The 21302-nt window shown below is 43.1% G+C and overlaps 1 protein-coding gene across 6 annotated transcripts; it reads left to right on the top strand.

The window, feature by feature from the left end:
• Positions 1 to 7820: 7820 nt before the first annotated feature.
• Positions 7821 to 15369, top strand: LOC122702595 (interleukin-36 gamma-like). 6 transcript variants are annotated; one of them, XM_043916169.1, is made up of 6 exons: positions 7821 to 7905; positions 8388 to 8449; positions 9196 to 9303; positions 10433 to 10572; positions 13562 to 13765; positions 14825 to 15369. In XM_043916169.1, exons 2-6 carry the CDS (start codon positions 8407 to 8409, stop codon positions 14852 to 14854), a joined length of 525 nt encoding a protein of 174 aa, XP_043772104.1. In that variant the 5' UTR covers positions 7821 to 7905; positions 8388 to 8406; the 3' UTR covers positions 14855 to 15369. The 6 variants fall into 6 exon arrangements, with proteins under 6 accessions (XP_043772104.1, XP_043772101.1, XP_043772103.1 ...); XM_043916166.1 differs by having other exon boundaries at positions 8388 to 8578; XM_043916168.1 differs by having other exon boundaries at positions 7823 to 7880; positions 8388 to 8578.
• The last annotated feature ends 5933 nt before the right edge of the window (positions 15370 to 21302 follow it).

Genomic DNA, 21302 nt, shown 5'->3' with positions numbered 1-21302 from the left:
CCAAATTGACCCAAACAGTCTTGAAAGACTTTAATGTGGAAGTGACATTCCTTTTCTTGTAGGATGTAAATGACTGACATGCAGTTCTGATCATCACAGGGAATTATTTTACAGCCTTGAAGGAACATGTCCTCAAGTCATGAATGTCAGTTCAAAGGAAATTTAAAAAGTGCTGATCCTTCTTGACATCGGAGAACCATCAGATCAGCAACCTCGACCTTACTGCTTGGCTTTCATTTATGTGATCTAGTAGTTACTTTGAGTTGGTTTCTTCTAGCTTTTGAAGCTGAAAGTAATTTAACCAATAGACTATCATAAGTAGAATTCATGGGTCAAAGGGTACCCATGTTTTAGATTTCTGAGAAATTGTTTTCCAAAAAGGCTGGGCTGATTCATACATCCATTCATCCAGTAAGTGAATCTGTTTCCGCACACCATTGTCTATTATTTCCTTAATTTATACCTTTCTGAAGGGTGGAAACTGAATCTCATTATTGCTTTGATTTGCATCTTGCTAATTACAGGTGGTTAATTAGAGGATGATTAACTAGGGACTTCCCTGGTGTCTCAGAGGGTAAAGCGTCTGCCTTCAATGCAGGAGACCTGGGTTCGATACCCAGGTGGGGAAGATCCCCTGGAGAAGGAAATGGCAACCCACTCCAGTATTCTTGCCTGGAAAACCCCATGGATGGAGAAGCCTGGTGGGCTACAGTCCATGGAGTCACAAAGAGTCAGACACGACTGAGTGACTTAACTTTAACTATCAGTTCAGTTCAGTTCAGTCACTCAGTTGTGTCCGACTCTTTGCGACCCCATGAATTGCAGCACGCCAGGCCTCCCTGTCCATCACCAACTCCCGGAGTCCACTCAGACTCATGTCCATTGAGTTGGTGATGCCATCCAACCATCTCATCCTCTGTCGTCTCCTTCTCCTCCTGCCCCCAATCCCTCCCAGCATCAGGGTCTTTTCCAATGAGTCAACTCTTTGGTTAACTATAATTACTTCTACTTATTGGATATTTACATTTTCTTCTCAGGGAGATGCTTTTTACATCTATTGCTCATTTTTTCTATACAATTATTTATCATTTTTCTTATTGATTTATAGTAACTATTTTTTGGATATTAATTATTAGATGTGTGGAAAATACTTTCTCCCAAGTACCTTCTTTTAACTTTCTTCTGTGGTGTGTTTTGTCCAAGTTTTCCCCAAATTCTTAAACATTTTTTATTTTGTATTAAGATATATCCAGTTGACAGTGTAGTGATAGTTTCAGGTGACCAGCAATGGGACTCAGCCATACATACACATGTATCCATTCTCCCTCAAGCTCTCCTCCCATCCAGGCTGCCACATAACATTGAGCAGAGTTCCATGTGCTGTACAGTCGGTCCTTGTTAGTTATCCATTTAAAATATAGCAGTGTACATGTCAGTCCCAAACTCCCTAACTATCCCTTCCCCCCATCCTTCTCCCCAGCAAGTTTGCTCTCTAAGTCTGTGAGTCTCTTTCTGTTCTGTAAGTCAGTTCATTTGTATCATTTCTTTTTAGATTCCACATATAAAGGGTGTCATACATATTTCTCCTTCTCTGTCTGACTTACTTCACTCGGTTTGACACTCTCTAGGTCCATCCATCTTGGTGCAAATTATTTTGTTCTTTTAAATGGCTGAGAAATATTCCACTGTATAAATGTACCATATCTTCTTTATTCACTACTCTGTCAATGAACATTTAGGTTGTTTCCATGTCTTGGCTATTGTGAAAAGAAAAAGAGTCGGTCAGTCATGTCCGACTCTTTGAGACCCCGTGGACTGTAGCCCACCAGGCTCCTCCATCCATGGGATTCTCCAGGCAAGAATACTGGAGTGGGTTGCCATTTCCTTCTCCAGGGGATCTTCCCAACCCAGAGATCGAACCCAGGTCTCCCACATTGCAGGCAGAAGCTTTACCATCTGCCACCAGGGAAGCCCCGGCTATTATAAACAATGCTACAAAGAACATAGGGAAGTGTATGTATCCTTTCAGATCATGTTTTTCTCCGAATATATGCCCAGGAGTGGGTTTGCATGTTCATCTAGTAACCCTATCTTTAGTTTTTAAAGGACCCTTCATACTGTTCTCCGTAGTGGCTATACCAATTTACATTTGCCCCAGCAGTGTCGGGCAGGCCCCTTTCTTTCCACACCCTCTCCAGCATTTCCAAATTCTAAAATTTTGATAATGGTCAACTTATCATCTTCTGTATTCTGTGTGATGTGGATCGTTGGACAAAGGCTAAAAGTTCTCTGTCATTTGACTGTTTCTTTGGGAATTTCAGATTTCAGCCATTTAACCTACCACCTTTCCTCAAATGTTGTACCACAAGCTGTCCAATTAAGGCTTTAGCTGTTTGTTTTTTTATTTTTTGGTTGCACATGGTATACAACTTTGTCAATAGCTGTTTTGTATTTAGAGACGTATCCCTTTATGCTGGCCCTGTATAGTTGGCTTTTTTGTCTTAATGCTTTTAATGCTTCTGTTTATTTCTGCCATTTTTGTGAGTAGTTTGGAGGTTATTTTTATTTGTCTTTTATTTTCACAAGAGAGAAAAGAAGCTGTTAAGTAGCATCTTGTCCCAGCTCCTAAAGCCTGGGGATTCATGGAGAAACTAGCTTTGGGGAAATGTGATGGGTGAGGCCACAAGGATGCAAGTCTTAGACAACAGGCTTGGGCTGCTTGGAGGAGCAGTGCTCAGCGCTCAGTTGCTCAGTTGTGTCCGACTCTTTGTGACCCCATGGACTGTAGCCCACTAGGCTTCTCTGTCCATAGGATTCCCAGGCAAGAATACTGGAATGAGTTGCCATTTTCTCCTCCAGGGATTGAACCCGAGTCTCCTGCATCTCCTGCATTGGCAGGAGGATTCTTTACCACTGCACCATCTGGGAAGCCCTTGGAAGAGTTCAATTACATCATCCCACGCATGTTGAGTAAAACATGTACTGCAGAGGCTGTCCTGGCAATTTCCTTGGCATTTTCCCAAATTGACTAGAGTACCAATGGCTCCATGCTATTCTTTTTGTGGTTCATGTTACACATCATATTGTCTCACTAAGTGAACTTAGGTGAAAGCCAGTTTTTTTCCAATAGTAATACACAACCCAGACTGTCAGCCCTGCTTGAAGGTAGCCTATGATAGCAATAGCACCTAAGCTACAGTGGTTTTGGTCCTCTTAGGGGTCCCCAGGGTGCTGGTGAGCACCATAGCAGAGAGCCCCGGATTAAACCTTTTGTTGTTGTTGCTTAGTCATTAAGTAGTGCTGGAGTCTGTCCTCCAGATCATTTGTCCAAGCGATTTCTCATGCAAGAATACGGGAGTAGGTTGCCATTTCCTTTTCCAGGGGATCTTCCCAACCCAGGGATCAAACCCAGGTCTCCTGCATTGCAGGCAGACTCTTTACCACTGAGCCACCCAGGAAGCCCAGATTAAGCCTAGTTCTATTATTAATTGGATTCTGTGTATTGTCAACTATTGATTTCCAGGAAATCAACCCTGAACATTCATTGGAAAGACTGATGCTGAAGCTGAAGCTCCTATACTTTGGCCACCTGATGTGAAGAACTGACCCACTGGGAAAGACACTGATGCTGGGAAAGATTGCAGACAGGAGGAGACGGGGACAACAGAGGGCGAGATGGTTGGATGGCATCACTGACTCGATGGACATGAGTCCGAGCAAACTCCAGGAGATAGAAAAGGACAGGGAACCCTGGTGAGCTGCAGTCCACAAAGAGTCGGACAGGACTGAGTGACTGAACAACAACAGTTTGTCAACTGTGAGGGCCAGATAACCTTTACTGCTTCATGGTCCCTTCTGCGTTATTCATCGTCATTGTTGACTTGGTTACATGAATAAGTCATCATGGGGATTGTGCATCTGTGAACAGACCCAGAGATTCTAGTGGTGAACGGTCAAACTTTCTTACTCTAGTTGGTTTACACTGATGTTCCCTCAACTTGTTAAGATCATGGCCACTTGGTTAAATGAGCAGACTCGCAGGACTTGCTGTCAAACAAGTGTGGGTAATGATATCTTAAAGCTTGGAAATTAGTATCTAGACTCAGTGATCTCTTCAAATTATTTGCATGTCTTGGATTGTTGGCTTTATAAATGCTTACTTGAGTTCAGTGCAAGCCACACTTAACAGTGTGCAAAATTTTCCTTGTTCTAGGTGACAATAAAATATAAATAGAAAGAATCTGGCACACTGGGTTTTGTTCATATAATAGAACCACAATCTTTATTTTCTATAAGCAGCACTAAAATTGATGGCCTTCTCAAGTATAGCTAAGGGATCATGGAATAATCCATTTTGCTCTAAGACAAAAGTTCTGGTCCATTTCTTCAGCAGATGGGCTCTCTGCTCTTCAATTATTCACCCCAATGGCTCAGTTCTTCCTTCTTATCATCATCACACTTATTCTTCTCATTTCTCTGATAGGCATTCACACTCGAGTTTAAGCTGGGGACCTCAGAATGGATGCTGATGGTGATAGTTCTGGGAATGCTGGCTTCTCTGAATGTTGGGAAGCCAGGAAAAGGTCATGATCAAGTGGAATAAAAAGTTGAAGCTAAAGAAGACATGGCATCATCATACATAGTCTTTTGCCGTCTTTATTTGGGCATGAAAAACCCAAGCTTTTAAAAAATTAATCAATTTATTTATTTATGGCTGCATGTCTCGTGGGGTCTTAGTTCTCAGTCCAGGGGTTGAACCCATGCCCTCAGCAGTGAGAGCATGGTGTCCTAACCACTGGACCACCAGGAAATTCCACCTCTGCCTCTTTTTCCAAAAGTTTTAAAAAATATAGGTTGTATTACTTTATTTTACACAGTCACAATATATTGTCAAAACCCTAGAATGATATTGATATAGTTCTATGAGCTGAAATAAAAGCCTTTTTCAGAATTCACCAGTTTTGCATGTACTGTCTCATTAAATAATTAGCAACTCAGGTGAAAAGCAGCAAAACTCTAAATAGTTGATCTTAGTGTCAACTTTTTTTTCCCCATCAGGCCCATACCCTATGAAAATGGCCAAAATCTGAGAGTCAAAACTGAGAGAAAAAGATCAGTCCTGCCATTTATCAGGCTGGGATGATCAGACAGACAAATAAAGTTTGTCTTTTTATTTGATTTAAATTTATCAGACAGACAAATTTAAATTTATCAGACAGACAATAAAACCAGTCAAAGAAGTGAGCAGAAAACACTGTGTCTCTTAAGGTCACACAGCGTGATGAGGTCTCTTGCATGTGATGGCACCAACCTGCTCCCAAAGACTTTTTAAAAAATATATATTTACTTTTGTTGCATTGGTTGCTGCATGCAGGTTTTCTCTAGTTACAGTGCAGTAGCTTCTCTTGTTGAGGAGTGTGGGCTGTAGGGGATGTGGGCTCAGTAGTTGCGGCCCTCGGGCTTAATTATCCAGAAGATATGAAATCTTCTAGGACCAGGGATCAAACCTGTGTCCCCTGCATTGGCAGAAGGATTCTTAACCACTGGACCACCAGGGACGTCCTCCCAAAGGCTTTTGAATCAATGGAAATACTCTCTGTGGTGTGTCCTTTGGGCCCTCTGAGCATCTCCAGGGCTGACCCTTCATCTCCATCTTTGTGTTTCATGCACCCAGAAGACCATACTCTCTTTTCAGAGGTCTGAGCATCAGTTTGATAGAGGAACCCCTCCTGAGGTCTATGCATCAGTCCTACAAGCTTCCTCCTTTGACTCCTGGATTCTTTTGTTTCCTCCTGATTCCTTCCTGCAGTTCGGTACTGTCTGAGACAGCAAGCTGCAAGAGTTGGTGATGGACAGGGAAGCCTGGCTCACTGCAGTCCATGGGGTCGCAAAGAGCTGGACATGACTGAGCAACTGAACTGAATTGAGAAAACCTTGGTAACTCATTTTTACTCTTCAGCCTTCTAACATATGTGTAACCAGTTCCTGGTATTCAGTTCCCTCTGTTTGCAGTTCCTTGTGTGGGTTCTGCTTTCCAGCCTAGATCCTGATTGAAATAGAGACCCATGAATTTGGAGGCAAGTTGATGGGGCCTTTTTGATGTCATCTGGGGCAAGCATCCCAAGAGAGGAGGTATGTTGACTGAAGCATGATGGAGGGATTCTTCAGCTGGGCACAGAGGACTCAAGAGGTGACACTGGCCAAGCCTGGATTTGTACAGAGGTGTATCTAAACTCATAACCACACTTTCTCTCCAAGGGAAACAGATAAACTGCACACCAGAAGTGATGGGACTGAGGCCTCAACAAGGAAGGATCATGTTCCTCTAAGGCCAGAAAGGAAATGGGTGGGACTACACCAGTGGTTAAGAATCTGCTTCCATTACAGGAAGCAGGGGTTCGATCCCTGCTTGGGGAACTAAGATTTCACATGCTGAGTGGTGTGGCCTGGTCAGAAATTTCAAAAAAAGAAAGAGGGTGAGAAAGGAAGAAAGGATATGGGGGTGAAATGTATGAGAGGTTAAGTAAGGAGACTCTTCTCAGGGTTGGGAAGAGGGGTTCATGGAGGTGCTAACCTAGAAGGTTCTATCTTATTCTTTGCACTTCCCCACTCCAGGTGAATACAAAGCTATAGGTGCTTCTAAGTCTGCCTTCTGAAATTCACTTCAGTCAAATTAACTTGTGTCTCAGAAATGTTTTATGTGTGACCTCAGCAGATGTGTGTGCATGTAACAAACATATAGAACAATAACTTACCATTTGTTGACACCTACAATTGTCCTACATTACTAGGGCAGAGTGGAAGGGATAAGCTGGGATGTGGGGTTCAGTTTTTCAAAAAGTCACTACCTACCTCGTGAGTCCTTAGGCAGGTCTAGAGTCCAGTATATTTGGGGGCACCAGAAACTAGGACTACTTCTTTTTTTTTTCCTGGCTATACCAAATGGTGTGGTATCTTAGTTCCCCGACCAGGGATTGAACCTGTGTTCCCCGATTGGAAGCACGGAGACTTAACCCCTGGACCACCAGGGAAGTCCCCAGGTTTACCACAGTTAAGGGTGTGCTGCTCAATGCCTGTGGCTCCCAAGAGGATGGAGGCGCATCTCCAAGGGGCTAAAGAAGCAGAGGGAGATGCTTTTAGCTTAACCCTCCATGTATGGGCAGCCCAAGTTGGAATGATTCAGTGACCAGAAATGCCATATGCCTCCTGTCTGTGCCTATGTGTGCTAAGTTGCTTCAGTTGTGCCTGACCTTATGGACAGTAGCCCGCCAGGCTCCTCTGTCCATGGGGTTCTCCAGACGAGAATACTGGAGTGGGCTGCCATGCCCTCCTCCAGGGGATCTTCCTGACCCAGGGATCGAACCTGTGTCTCTTATGGTCTGCATGGGCAGGCGGGATCATTACTACTAGTGCCACCTGGGCCCACAGCTAATTTTGCCATCATAGGACTCCCTTAGTAGGACTGCAGAGGGCAAGCTTCCTGACCCCAGGTGATGGATTCCCTTTACTTAGAGCCGGCCAGTCCAGTCCAGAGTGACAGCAGCAGGAGAATTGGGTTCTGGGGAAGTCCCTCAATCTCCCCTTCCTGAGAAACCCAGGATCTGTCATGAACCGGCTGGAGGAGCTTGGCTTGGTATTTTCTTCTCAGGGAGCCTGGACAGGTCATATGCATGCTGATGCTGTAATTTCTTCATCTGAGGCTCATGGGATCTTCTGAAAGGAGGATCCTGCTTTCATTCATGTTATAAGATTGTCACGCCCCACTGAGGTAGCTGGCACTCCCTAACATGCCAGATAAATAGGCCCTGCTTTGTCATAGACAGTCATTGCTCTCGGGAGCTGCTGGAGCTACTATACGGTCTCCTGTGCTTTCGATAAAGGTTCTTGCCAACTGAGAGCTGGAAGGTTCCTTGACTCTTGAGCCTTCTCTCTTTTCAGAGTTTTAGGATTCAGTGAAGGGGTGGGGCCATGCCGGGCTAGGTGCTCCTTACTGGGGAGCTGCTAGGATCCTGGCAGATCTACTTGACTCAGGTCCCTCCCCTGTTTCCAGGCAGATGAATTTGTCAGTGGGATTGGGGAGGGCTGCTGGGAGGAGGTGACCCAGACTTCAGGGAGCTGTGGGCTATTTGAGGTCAAAAGTCATGCCTGACCTTGGAACCTCTAGGGGGGACACGGTCCCTGGCTGGATCCCTGGGAGGAGGAAAATTCTGCTTTACATGCCCTCCTTAAAGTTGCCTTGAGGTTTTGCCCCAGAAGGTGCCTCAGATCTTGGTATCAGGCCAGGCTTCCTGGCTCCCTGCCTAGAATCAGGACATGAGGAACTAGTTTCCTGGGAGGGTCTTGAAATGTCTTCTAATGCTTAGGTCTCCTATCACTGTCCCCCACAGGCCCTGAGACTACCCCACTATGGCACATGTTCTGGAAGGCGATGGAAGAATCCATACGTCAGGTGATGTTGGCAGGGGGTCTGGGCCAGGAACATTCATGCCTGTCTCTTCTGGACACCCAGCCTTCTCTGTTCCTTCCTGTGTACAGTCTTTACCACCCAAGGCTATCCATCCACCAGTGGAACCTGAGGGTGAGGACCACTTCTTATTCACTGCTCTGGGTCCAGACCCAGGCTTGGGCCAAACCCAAAGCATCAAAGAGGGTAGCTGGGTCTTGACACAAGTGTACTTATGGGGATGAGAGTTTACCTTCTTAGACCAGTTATGGCCCTTCTCTTCCTCAACAGAGCCCACGGTTTCAATGGAAAGAAAGGCTGGGTTCATGGGTCATGAGAGAGCTGCCAGTTTTAATGTGCAAACCCTGAACCATCCTTCCTGAAAGACCTGGATTAGATCATTCTCCTGGTGGTGGTTTAGTCAGTATGTCATCTCTGACTCTTTGCAGTCCCAAGGACTGTATCCCACCAGGCTCCTCTGTCCATGGTATTCTCCAGGCAAGAATACTGGAGGGGGTTGCCATTTCCTTCTCCAGGTGATCTTCCCCAGGTCTCCTACATTGCAGGTGGTTTCCTGGATTTCAGGCAGATTCTTTTTTTTTTTTTTTTAATGTTCAGGCAGATTCTTTACCAACTGAGCCTTCCTTCCTGAAAGACCTGGATCATTTAGATCTTTCTCCTAACATCTGGTAAAGCAGCCTTCATCATGTTGGGTTTTTTTTTTTTTTAATTATTCTTTTCCATTTAAACAGCAATGGATTGTCCCAGACCTGTAGTAGTCTCCGACTGGAATCAGCAAGTGTGGATCCTTCAGGGTCAGACCCTCATGGCAGTTCCTTGGAGCAACAATGTGGGGCCAGGTAAGTGACAGGTCATAGTGTGGCTGCTTCTTGGAGCAGCCTCATATCAGTGCAGCTGGGATGCTAGTACTATCCTTTTATTAAAGTTTGGATTTATAGCAGAGACATCATTTGGCTGACAAAGGTGAATATAGTCAAAGCTATGGTTTTTCCAGTAGTCATATACGGATGTGAGAGTTGGACCAGAAAGAAGACTGAGCACTGAAGAAATGATGCTTTTCAACTGTGGTGCTGAAGAAGACTCTTGAGAGTCCCTTGAACTACAAAAAATCAAACCAAGTCAACCCTAAAGGAAATCAACACTGAGTATTCATCGAAGGACTGTTGTTGAAGCTGAAGCTCCAATACTTTGGCCACCTGATGTGAAGAGCCAAGTCACTGGAAAAGACCTTGTTGCTGGGAAAGACTAAGGCAAAAGGAGAAGGGGGCAGCAGAGAATGAGATGGTTGGATGGCTTCACCAATTCTATGGATATGATTTTGAGCAAACTCTGGGAGAGTGTGGAAGACAGAGGAGCCTGATGTGCTGCAGCCCATGGGATTGCGAAGAGTCAGATTCAACTTAGCAACTGAACAACAACACCTGGAGGGGGAAGAATTTCACATCTGCCCGGGAAGGGGTATCTTGGACCACGGCAAGGAGAGCAGAGGGAGGGGAGTAGCTTTCTGGGGAGCAGGAGAGCTGCTTTCAGTGGTCTGAAGGCCTGTGCTAAGGAAAAAGAGTGGCTTGTTTGCCCAACTTCCTATGTCCTAAGAGGACTAATTGGGTGGATTCCACAGAAGGCAGATTTCAACATCAGTTAGGAAAAACTTGCTAATGAACAGAACTTTCCAAGGATCAGAGGGGTTCCTTGGGGCTGGTACATCTTGCCTCCCAGTGTTCAGGCAGAGGTTGGGAAAATCCCAAGGGTGGGGTCTACCTCCTCTGCCTTTGCTTCATTTCCTAGAGCAGTGACTGGTGCTTGGTGTGATTGAGTGAATGAATGAACGAATGAATATGAGGCTGACCATTCTGTGGGTCTGGGGTAGTGGGATTATATTCTTAAGGTCTCTTCCAGCCTTGCCTGTAAGATCTTGGTCTTCTGTAATTGCAAAAGGTCACTGACACTGTAACTCTTCTTATCTGACAGCCACTGTCACCATTATGCCATGCAAGTATCCAGAGTCTCTTGAGAAAGACAAAGGGATTCCTGTTTATTTGGGAATAAAGCAGCCAGAAATGTGTCTATATTGTGAGAACATTGGTGGAAAGCCCAAATTGCAGTTGAAGGTAAGTGACAAAGAAAAATAATGTTAGAAAAAACCCAACTTCTTTTCTCAGAAGTTGATTTGTCAGGAAATCTAATTTTATAATTAAAAAAGAAATAGTTTCTGCTCTTAAGCATATTTATACCTGGCTCCTTTAGAGTCATGTGCATGCAATAAGCTTTTTTTTTTTTTTAACTAATTTTTATTTGCTTAGTTTTGGCTGTGCTGGGTCTTTTTTTGCTGTGTGGCTTTCTCTAGTTGCAGTGAGTGGGGGCTACTCTCTAGTTGTGGTGGACGGGCTTCTCATTGCAGTGGCTTCTCTTGTTGCAGAGCACGGGCTCTCTAGGCATGTGGGCTCAGTAGTTGTGGCTTCTGGGCTCTAGGGCACAGGCTTGGTAGTTGTGGCATGGCTTAGTTGTTCTTGGCATGTGGGATCTTCCCAGAACCAGGGATCGAGACTGTGTCTCCTGCATTGGCAGGAGGATTCTTTACCATGAACCACCAGGGAAGCCCATGTTTTTCTTATTTCTAACTGCCTGTTATAAAATAGCTTTTTTCTGAAACTTCAGTTTATAGCAATTCAATTTAATTCAACACCATCCAATCCAAGTCAGCAAATGTGTGCATTCTTACTGGCCTCCAGCACTGTTACAGGCATTTGAATATCATCAGTGCACAGAATGGCAAAGAGTCCTGCCTTCCTAGGGTTTACATTCTAGTGGAAGACAAGAAATGGTCCACAAGAAGCATAATCATGGGTAAGCCTGTGACATGTTAAAGGGGGTTATGTTGTCTGGGAAAGAATGATCAGGGCTGGTAAAGAGACTGGTGGTGCCAGAAAGAGCTAGAACCTGGCTTCATGGTAAATGGTACAGCAGGTGTTATTGCAAAGGTGAGATTTTATTGGACAGGAAAGGAAGCAAAAGTGTGAGCCAACAGAGTGTCCAGTGAGGGCAAGTTCAAGGACCAGGAGTGAGCTGGGGAGGAGGCAGAGTTCAGAGAAAGGCAGATAGTGAAAGAGCTTTCCCACTTTTGTAAGGACTTTAACCTGTCAATCAATTAATTCATTCAACATGTATGCTAGACTCTGGGTTCATCCACATCACTACAAAGACCCAATTTCATTCCCTTTTATGGCTGTGTAATATTCCGTTGTATTTATCTACTACTGTGTGTAAAATAGATGGCTGGTGGGAACCTGTTATACGGCACAGGGAGCTCAGTCCAGTGCTCTCTGACAACCTAGAGGGGTGGAACTGGGGGGGGGGGGGGGGGGGAGAGGTCCAAGAGGAAGGAGATACATGTATGCACAGGGCTGATTCACTTTGTTGTACTGCAGAGACTAGCACAACACTGCAAAGCAACTGTACGCCAATTAAAAATATATAAAAATTTTAAAAAATTAATTCAATCCAAATTATTGGAATGTTTTGAATAGAAGAGTGACATGAAAGGACATAGGTTTTAAAAGGATTATTTTGGCTGCTACATGAGAGCAGGGTGAGAAGGACAAGGAGAAAATGCCCCTTGAAGGTTTCGGGGTGACCCAGATGTAATCTGAGGGTCTATTGGAAGAAGAGGGATGATGGACAGAGTCTTGAAATACTTTAAATTGAGGCAATGGGATTTTCTGACAGAGTGAATATGGTGTGTGATGAAGTAGATAAGGCCGAAACAGTAGGCTTTCAGCTCTGTAGGTAAGAGCTACATGGTTTAGACCCTGCAGGTTTTGTTAAAGCCTTTAAATTGTATGATAATTATGAGAACATCATTCAAGACTTTTAAGCTGAATGGTAACATGATCTTATTTATTCAGTTATTTCAGTTTCCAGTTCATTCAACTCTTTGTGGAGAATGAGTGGTGGGGATGGAACAGGTGTGGGGGAGGATGTGAGAAGTGGCTCAATTCAGCAAAGACTCTGGAACTAGGATTTGCAGGTCTTGCTGCTGGGTTAGGTGCTGAGAGGTCAAAGAAAGCAGTATCAAGGTTGGCTTCTTGGTTTTTGGCTGTCCACAGAGTGGGATAGATTAACTGGAAGTTATTAACTGAATAAAGGAATCTTTTGGAAGAAGTCCCTCTACTCAGGGTAGGATGTGGCTGAATTATGGGCCATTCTATTATCTCTTTGGAGAGCTTGGATATAATGTAATTTACTTAGAAATACTTATCTAATATGTAAATATATAAATATATACATCTACAAATATCTTTCTGTATACAATATGGAAGATTTTTTCTGATTATTCTATATTCCTTTGTTCCTTTGAGTACAAGTCCTTTGATTTTTTAGACCCTCTTGTGTCTTTTTCATGGCTTTGAGCTTTCTCATATGTTTGATAATTAATCAGAAGCCTATGCACCCCCACCCTGGTAGTCCTTCGCCAGAGCAGTGGTTCTTACAGGAGGGAGTCTCTCATGGATGCAAGAGAGAGGACCTTGGCTTCCTGCTGCAAATTTGCATCTCCTTCCTTTGCCTCGGGGCGGGGGGGTCTTCTCAGCCTCTAATGTGAGGAGAGTTCCAATTTGTAATTCAAGTATGGCCACTTGTTTGTGAACCTGTGCCTTGTGTCACTTCCATGCCACCTCTGGATTTGAGGGTGAAGGCTGGGAAGGTGAGATTTCGTATGTGCCCACTTTGCTGTTCCTTTGAAATGTATTTTCCTAGGTTTGCTCTAATAGATGGATAGGGTTGCTCAAACGTTGGACCATTTATAGGTTGTGTGCAAGGAATCTTAAACTGCAGGGCTTCCTAGGTGGCTCAGTGGTGAAGAATCTGCCTGTCAATACAAGAGATGAGGGTTCAAGCCCTGGGTTGGGACGATCCCCTGGAGAAGGAAATGGCAACCCCCTCCAGTAGTCTTGCCTGGAGAATCTCATGGACAGAGGAGCCTGGTAGTCTACAGTCTGTGGGGTCTCGAAAGAGTCAGACATGACTTAGAGACTAAACAACAACAACCTTGAACTACTCAAACAGCCTCTGCTTCTCCTGGTATTTTCTGTCCTGTTTCAGAACAAGAAGATAATGGATCTGTACAACCAAACCAAGCCTGTGAAGCCATTCCTTTTCTACCATGAAAAAACAGGCAGGACCTCCACATTTGAGTCCGTGGCCTTTCCCGGATGGTTCATTGCCTCTTCCGAGACAAACCAGCCCATCTTTCTCATTTCCGGGCTGGGGAACGTGTACAATACTGCCTTCCAATTAGATTTCAAGGTTTGAACTCAACCTAGAGGTGGCAACTTGGTCTTATCATTTCTAGCACTCAGTGTCTTTGTCTGTATCATCTCTGTGTCATTTTCACCAGTGCTTAGAGGTGGGCTTGACCCCGTTCTCATCTTATTTTAGAGAAGTAGCAATGACTCTATGGAAACCAAGGCATAGAATGTGGGCTCAGAAGCAAAGGAGGTGGGTGGTGTGTGGCTCTCCTTTCCAGCTGCAATGGTCCATCCCTCAAACCATCTGTACAAAGATATCAGGACCCTAAAACAGTAGGACCCTCTCTTGAGTGTGGTCATGAAGAAGCCTCAGAGCTCATGAGTCTGTCTTACCCAAGATACTGAGACTAGGTTGGAGCTGATCTTTCTATTCTGCTTTGTTTCCTGATGGACTTACATTTCCCATAATCTCTATATGTTTCCAGTACATTGCAAGGGTTAATACATCATTTTAAGGGTTAGAATATTGTAAAAGAAAATAACTTTTTTTTTTTAGAAAATAACTCTTAATGAAATTGAATTATTTTTGTCTAATTCTAATGTGTTACCATAAAGCCAGTAGCTTTTCCCTGGTGGCTCAGAGGTAAAGAATCCACCTGCAGTGCAGGAGCCGCAGGAGACGTGGGTTTGATCCCTGGGTTGGGAAGATACCCTGGAGGAAGGCATAACAACCCACTCCAGTGTTCTTGCTTGGAGAATCCCATGGACAGAGAAACCTGGCAGGTTACAGTCCATGGTGTCGCAAAGAGTCAGACACGACTGAAGCGACCCAGCACACATGCACACACCAGAAAACCAAATATAAACTCTAGGTTGTTTGTACAATAAGAAAGCTAAAACAGATATAAAATGAAATAGGGAACGAGGAGCAAACTGAAATTAGCAAGAGTAATTAAATGAGAACACCACAGTGGGTCAGCCTGGGGCTTAGCTGAAGGGAGAAGGGTCCTTATCAATGGTGATAGAATGGGGTGGTGGGGATATTTCATGTAAAAAGGCACTACTATTTACTATTTTCTGTAGAATCTCATGCCTTGCTTTCTTTTTTTTTTTTTAGGAACTCTCACAACTTCACTACTCCCTCTAAAAACTGCAGTAAAAGGTGCTTTTTGGGGAATGGAGAGCCTAAATTCCTCACCAGCCATGCTTCGGATGTTATCTTGTGATGAAATGACACAACTGATTTAGGGTATAATTGTAGAAAGATGTAGCTAAGATCTGGTTCTGCATATCGTAGATTTCTTATTCTGACTCTGATACTACAAATGCAGAAAATGATGTTTGCTTAAATACAGTCCACACAATAGCACCAGTAATGAATTTTTTTAATGAAACTTTCATTAAAGTGGTGGACAATCACACCACCTACTCTACTAGGCAGGCTAGTAAGCAGTCAATAAGCACTGACTTAACACAGGGTCTCTTGATTCTTAGAAGTTTTCTTCTTCAATGAAATACTTTTTTAGCATGCCGTTTTATAAAAGTCAACATTAATATGGACATGAAGCTAATTAGTTCTGGAATATCAAATAGAAGAATTACTCACTGGATATTTAGTACTACAGTCACTGCTAATAAATGGTGACAGGTTGTTACATCTGCCGATTTGCATCATTACTTTGTCATTTGTTACATGTGACAACTGGGGTCTGATGACACTTTTCCTTGTGACATGAATATGATTCTGAGTGCCATGGCATAGCCAGTCCTACCAGGGGCTGTGTGATGATTCAGTTTCCTCATCTCCTTTCTCTACTGTGGAATCTCTGTTCATGCAGGCACTATGGTACCTTTGTCAACTGGCATGTACAAGAGCTCATGCAAAACTCTAATAAGGTGATGCCTTGTGGCTGGGCTCAGGGGTAAGGTGGTCATCCATAAGAGATTCTGATAACATATTTAGAGCATACTCAGAATGAAAAATGGGGCTTCTCTGGTGGCTCAGGGGCTTTCCTGGTAGCTCAAATGGTAAAAAATCTGCCTGAAATGCAGGAGACATGGGTTTGATTCCTGGGTCCAGAAGATCCCCTGGAGAAAGGAATGGCTATCCACTCCAGGATTCTTGCCTGGGAAATCCCATGGACAGAGGAGCCTGGTGGACTACAGTCCATGGGGTTGCAGAGTCAGACACGATTGAGTGACTAACACTTTCACTCTCAAAATGCAAACTTAGGGAATTTCCCCGTGATCCAGTGGTTAAGACTTAGTGCTTTTATTGCCTTGGGCTTGTGTTCAATACCTGGACAGAGAACTAAGATCCCATAAGCCAAGCAGCATGGCCAAAAACAAACAAAGCAAAACCAAAAAAACAAACAAAAATGAAAAACACAGTAATCTCATCTTGTGGAACCCAGAGAATAGCCTTCCATGGACCCCCAGCTTACCCATCACATTTGAGAAATACCGCACACGATCTGGCACAGTGGATGAAATCAGGGGAGGTTCTTGTGAGCAGCAGCACTCATTTTCAGCTCATTACCTGGTGCACATCTGACTTTCATGTGTTTGCTTTGTCTAGTGCTCTTGCGCTTGAGTACCATGTGCTCCAGGCCAACATTCATTGAAGCATTTGGTTCCTTTGGATCTTTAGCAACTAGATGCTACAGAAAACCTTGATGCCCTGGGAGAGGGGTTTCTGGCTTCCAGTTGGGGGAGGGGATTAGGAACTTTGCCACCAAAATCACAAGTCCAGAGAAAACAGTTGAGTGGGATGTTTTCCTGTCAAGCTGCTTTGGTGCTTATATCATCTGGTCCCAGAATTACTGAAGGGCAAAGATGGTTTCCTGAATTAACAATTGGCCATGAGGACTAAAGATGCCTCCCCAAGACCCTGAGACCAAGGGTTGTAATGAATAATTTTTCATGTCAATGAAACATCAATTTGTATTTCTCACACTTGAGGAGATGGTTGGATGGCATCACCAACTCTATGGATGTGAGTTTGAGCAAGCTTCGGGTGGTGATGGACAGGGAAGCCTGGCATACTGCAGTCCATGGGGTTGCAAAGAGTGGGACACGACTGAGTGACTGAACTGAACTGAACTGATGATGTGATATCACTTACATGTCAAATCTTAAAAAATGATACAAATGAACTGATTTACAAAACAGAAAAAGACTCATAGACAGAGAAAACAAGCTAACGGTTACCAAAGGGAAAATGGAGAGCAGTAAATTGGGAATTTGGGTTAATAGATACACCCTCCTATATATAAAATAGATAATTAATAAGAACCTACTGTATATACAGGAAACTATATTCAATATTTTGTAATAATTTTAATGGAAAAAATTCTGAAAAACAATATATGTATATATATATGTATGTGAATCACTTTCCTGTATACCTGAAATATTGTAAATCAACTCTACTTCAATTAAAAATAATAGGCACACAGTATTTTGCTCCCCCTCCCCAGGAATTGTAGTTTTTCTTAATGACATCATCTCCTTTAGCCTTTTCATTTTATGGGTGAGGAAAGGGAGGTGCACAGTGTGGCAGTGACTTACTGAGGTGGCATTGACATTATTTGACCTGGAAATCATGATAGCCTTGATTTTGGATCTTTCAATTTCTGTTTCCTGGAGTTGAGATATTATGAATCACAGTGTGAGAAATCAGCAACAATTATCCAGAACAAGACAGCGCCTTGTGAGCCTCCTCACTTCCATCATTGGGCTGTTCTCATCTAGCACGGTGTCAGTGGATGACCCACCCCAGGCGGAGCACTCCTGGCACCTAAGCATCTTTATGAAATGACTTAAGTGCTGACCTGTATTGTGCAGTTGTTTCTCAAACTGAAGCAGCATCAGAATCACCTGGGGTGTAAACTAAAAGCTCGGGTATTTGGGCAAAATGTAGACCTAGTAAGTCAAACCTGGGCTTCCTTGGTGGCTCAGTGATAAAGAATTTGTGTGCAGTGCAGGAGACTCAGAGTCCATCCCTGGGTCAGGAAGATCACCTGGAGAAGGAAATGACAACCTACTCCAGCCTGGAAAATCCAATGGACAGAGGAGCCTGGTGGACTAGAGTCCATGCGGTCACAAAAGAGTCAGACATGACTTAGCAACTAAACAAGAACGACAAAGTTAAACCCACTCCTCTCACAATTCTGACTGTCTAGGCTTAGAGCTGGGCCTTAGATGAAAGAGAGGTATGTGGCAAGGTATGGAGACAGAGCATGGAGCTTCCAGGTTCTCTGAGGATGCCACTCACTCCAGATCTTCAACATGTTCACCAGCCTAGAAGTTCTCCAAACCCCATCTTTTTGGGTTTTGATGCAGGCTTCACTACATAGATATGATTGATTACATCATTAGCCATTAGCAATTGTTTCAACCTCCAGCCCCTCCCCTGTCCCTGGAGATCAGAAGTTGGTGGCAATGAAAGTTCCAAATCTTTAATCCAAAGGTTGGTTTCCCAGCAACCTGCAAAAGTCACTTCATAACATAACAAAAGACACATTTATTGCTCTCAACACCTAGGACATTTCAAGGGTTTTAGCAGCTCTGTGCCAGAAATGGGGACAGAGATTAAACATGTATTTCCTTTTTAAATATTTATTTTGTCTGTGCTGGGTCTTTGTTGCGGCGCTTGGACTTTCTTTAGTTGTGGTGAGCTAGGGCTACTCTCTAGTTGTGGTTCTCTGGTTTCTCATTGTGATGGCTTTTCTTGTTGCAGAGCACAGGCTCTAGGACCGTGGACTTCAGTTGCTGCAGCACACGGGCTCAGTAGCTGTGACTCACGGGCCAAGTTGCCCGAGGCATGCACAATCTTCCCAGACTAGGGATTGAACCTGTGTCCCCTGCATTGACAGGCCCATTCTTAACCACTGGACAGCCAGAAAAGTCTGAACACATATTTCTTAATTCAGATCACAACACATGTCCCATATTGGCTGACCTATGTCTTGAAGATATAAAATAATATTTAGCTGAGTACATGAGATTAGAGGCAAGTTTCCATGTATGGGCTTTTCCCTTATCACTCGGAAACCTCCTTCGGTTATAAGGGTTGGTAACAAAATCTCATTCTCAGAGTACAGGGAAGAGGCATGTGCCAACTGCAGGGGTTGGGAGTGGAATGGGAGTGGAGTGGGGAGGACAGAAAAGCCAGCTCTCAGCATTGCAGTGGTGAGCCACTCCCTCCCCATACCTCTTGTAAGCCAGCTCATGAACTGGTCATCACTATTGGTGTGACCACTTCCTAGGAGCTGGTGAAGCCTGGAAAAACCCTGGCCACACGAGGAGAAAATTTTGTTTTGGGAATTAGAAAGATCAGAGCTAAGAGGATTGGTGACAAATTTTATTTTTTCTATGTGAAAACTCAGGCTGTGTTCACGGTCTTTTAAAAACAATGTTTTCCAACAATATGATTTAATAATGAAAAAGTCATAATTTTTAAAAATTAGATTTTAATTTTAAAAGATATTATTCAAGTTTAATGAAATATTTCACTACTGAACTGAAACTTTGCATTTACCAAATAAAAATATTACATCTTGCAAAAAAAAAGGAGATGTTTCCAAAAACAGAATCACGTAGAGAATAGACATCTCAACCTGCAAAAGTCACCTCATAACATAACAAAAGACACATTTATTGCTCTCAACACCTAGGACATTTCAAGGGTTTTAGCAGCTCTGTGCCAGAAATGGGGACAGAGATTAAACATGTATTTCTTTTTTAAATATTTATTTTAGTTTGGCTGTGGAATGAAGGGAACTGGGGAAGGATGGGGGAGTTTGGGATTAGCAGATGCAAGTTATTATATATAGGATGGGTAAACAGCAAGGTCCTATTGTATAGCACAGAGAACTATATTCAGTATTCTGTGATAAAGCATAATGAAAAGAATTAAAAAGAATACACACATGCACACAAAGTTCCCTTACATACAAATGAGCTCCATTCCCAGAGTGTGCTCCTAAGTCCAATTTGTTTGTAAGTCCAACAAAGTTGGCCTAATTACCCAACTAATACAAAGAGTTAAATACTGTAATACTGTAATACATTTATAATACTCAACACAAATAATACATAAAAAACAAACACAAAAAATTCTGAAAACATATGTAACCCTATAGTACGGTACCTTGACGAGTACAGTAGTACAGTACAGCAGCGGGCACACAGGGGCTGGCATCCAGTGAACAGGCAAGAAGTGTTACTGACTGGAGGAGGGAGTTGGTAGAGCGGAAGGATCGTCAGCAAGAAGAGGTGGAAGGCAAGGTGCAATTTCACTCATGCTTGATGCTGATGGCACAGGTTCTGGTTCCTTGCTGGATTCAGTTCTATCCACACTCTTGAAAAAATGATCCAGTGATATCTGGGTAGTAGCACGCTTGCATCTCTGAAAGTTTGCAACTTGAAGGTTCATATGTAGGGGACTTACTGTGTTTGTGTGTATTTGTTGTTGTTTAGTCACTAAGTTGTGTCCAGCTCTTTTTCGACCCCATGGACTGTAGCCCACCAGGCTCCTCTGTCCATGGGATCTTCCAGTCAACAATACTGGAGCGGGTTGCCATGCCTGCCATTTCCTTCTCCAAGGGATCTTCCCGGCCAGGGACTGAACTCACGGTTCCTGCGTTAGCAGGCAGATTCTTTACTGCTGAGCCATCAGGGAAGCCCCATGAGTGTATATGTGTATATGTAGATCTCTCTCTCTCTCTGAAACCTTTGCTGAACATCATTGTCAATCAACTATATGTCGATGAATACATTTTAAAAAAATGTTTCAAATATATCATCTGTTGTCTAACTCTTAACATTTAAATTTAAAATAATTTTCCTTTGTCAATGGTGCTCTTTCTGTTTCAAGCAAATCATGATTGTTCATTTTGCCAGTGGGCTGGAGGCCATAGGATGGGGAGGTGGCCCTTCTTGTTCCCCACTGGGCAGATGTACCATTGGTCTGCCTGTAGGCCCTCACCTTGAGGTTGTCTAGATTAACACCCAAGTCTATAGAGAGGGACTAAATGCTTTCATTCATCACTGATTCATATTTTGGGATTGTATTATCTGAATATCTATACTTAAAATTTTCATAAATGATTTTATTTTTTCTCTTTGTAAAAGTTTGATGAAAACATTATTGGCTTTCCTATATGACTGAATTAGTTTTTTGTTTTTTTGTTTTTATTTTTTTACTGATATCTGATTTATTTCTACCTATTAAGTAATATTTTAGCTTTTTTCTTTTGTTTCACACATGACTTTAAGAAATTGTTATGGGAGTTTAATGAAGGAGTGAAATTATGGTTAACAATAAATGATAACTATCATTGTATTATTATTTCCAGAAAATTCAGGAAATCTATCTTTTTCTATTTTAACATAAATATTGAGTTATATTGAGGGAATATTTACAACAAATATATTCAAGATATAAATAAATGGGACCAACATAAACTCAGCCCTCAGCTGAAGAAACAGAAGATATTAAGCATACCCGTGTGTTCATTCACCATCCCATCACCTTCCCATCCTTCCATTGGATGTAACTGTCATCCTGAATGTGATGGTTATTATTCGCT

Source organism: Cervus elaphus, chromosome 11 (genome assembly GCF_910594005.1).
Source record: "Cervus elaphus chromosome 11, mCerEla1.1, whole genome shotgun sequence".
NCBI lineage: Eukaryota > Metazoa > Chordata > Mammalia > Artiodactyla > Cervidae > Cervus > Cervus elaphus.
This window is presented reverse-complemented; position numbering and strand designations above follow the sequence as displayed.

Excerpts from the sequence above, each read along its gene's own strand:
- LOC122702595 (XM_043916166.1), top strand. The coding sequence starts at position 8,407 with ATGGCACATGTTCTGGAAGGCGATGGAAGAATCCATACGTCAGGTGAT. Across the intron at positions 8,579-9,195 it reads TCCACCAGTGGAACCTGAGG|CAATGGATTGTCCCAGACCT; the intron begins GTGAGGACCACT and ends CCATTTAAACAG. Across the intron at positions 13,766-14,824 it reads CCTTCCAATTAGATTTCAAG|GAACTCTCACAACTTCACTA; the intron begins GTTTGAACTCAA and ends TTTTTTTTTTAG.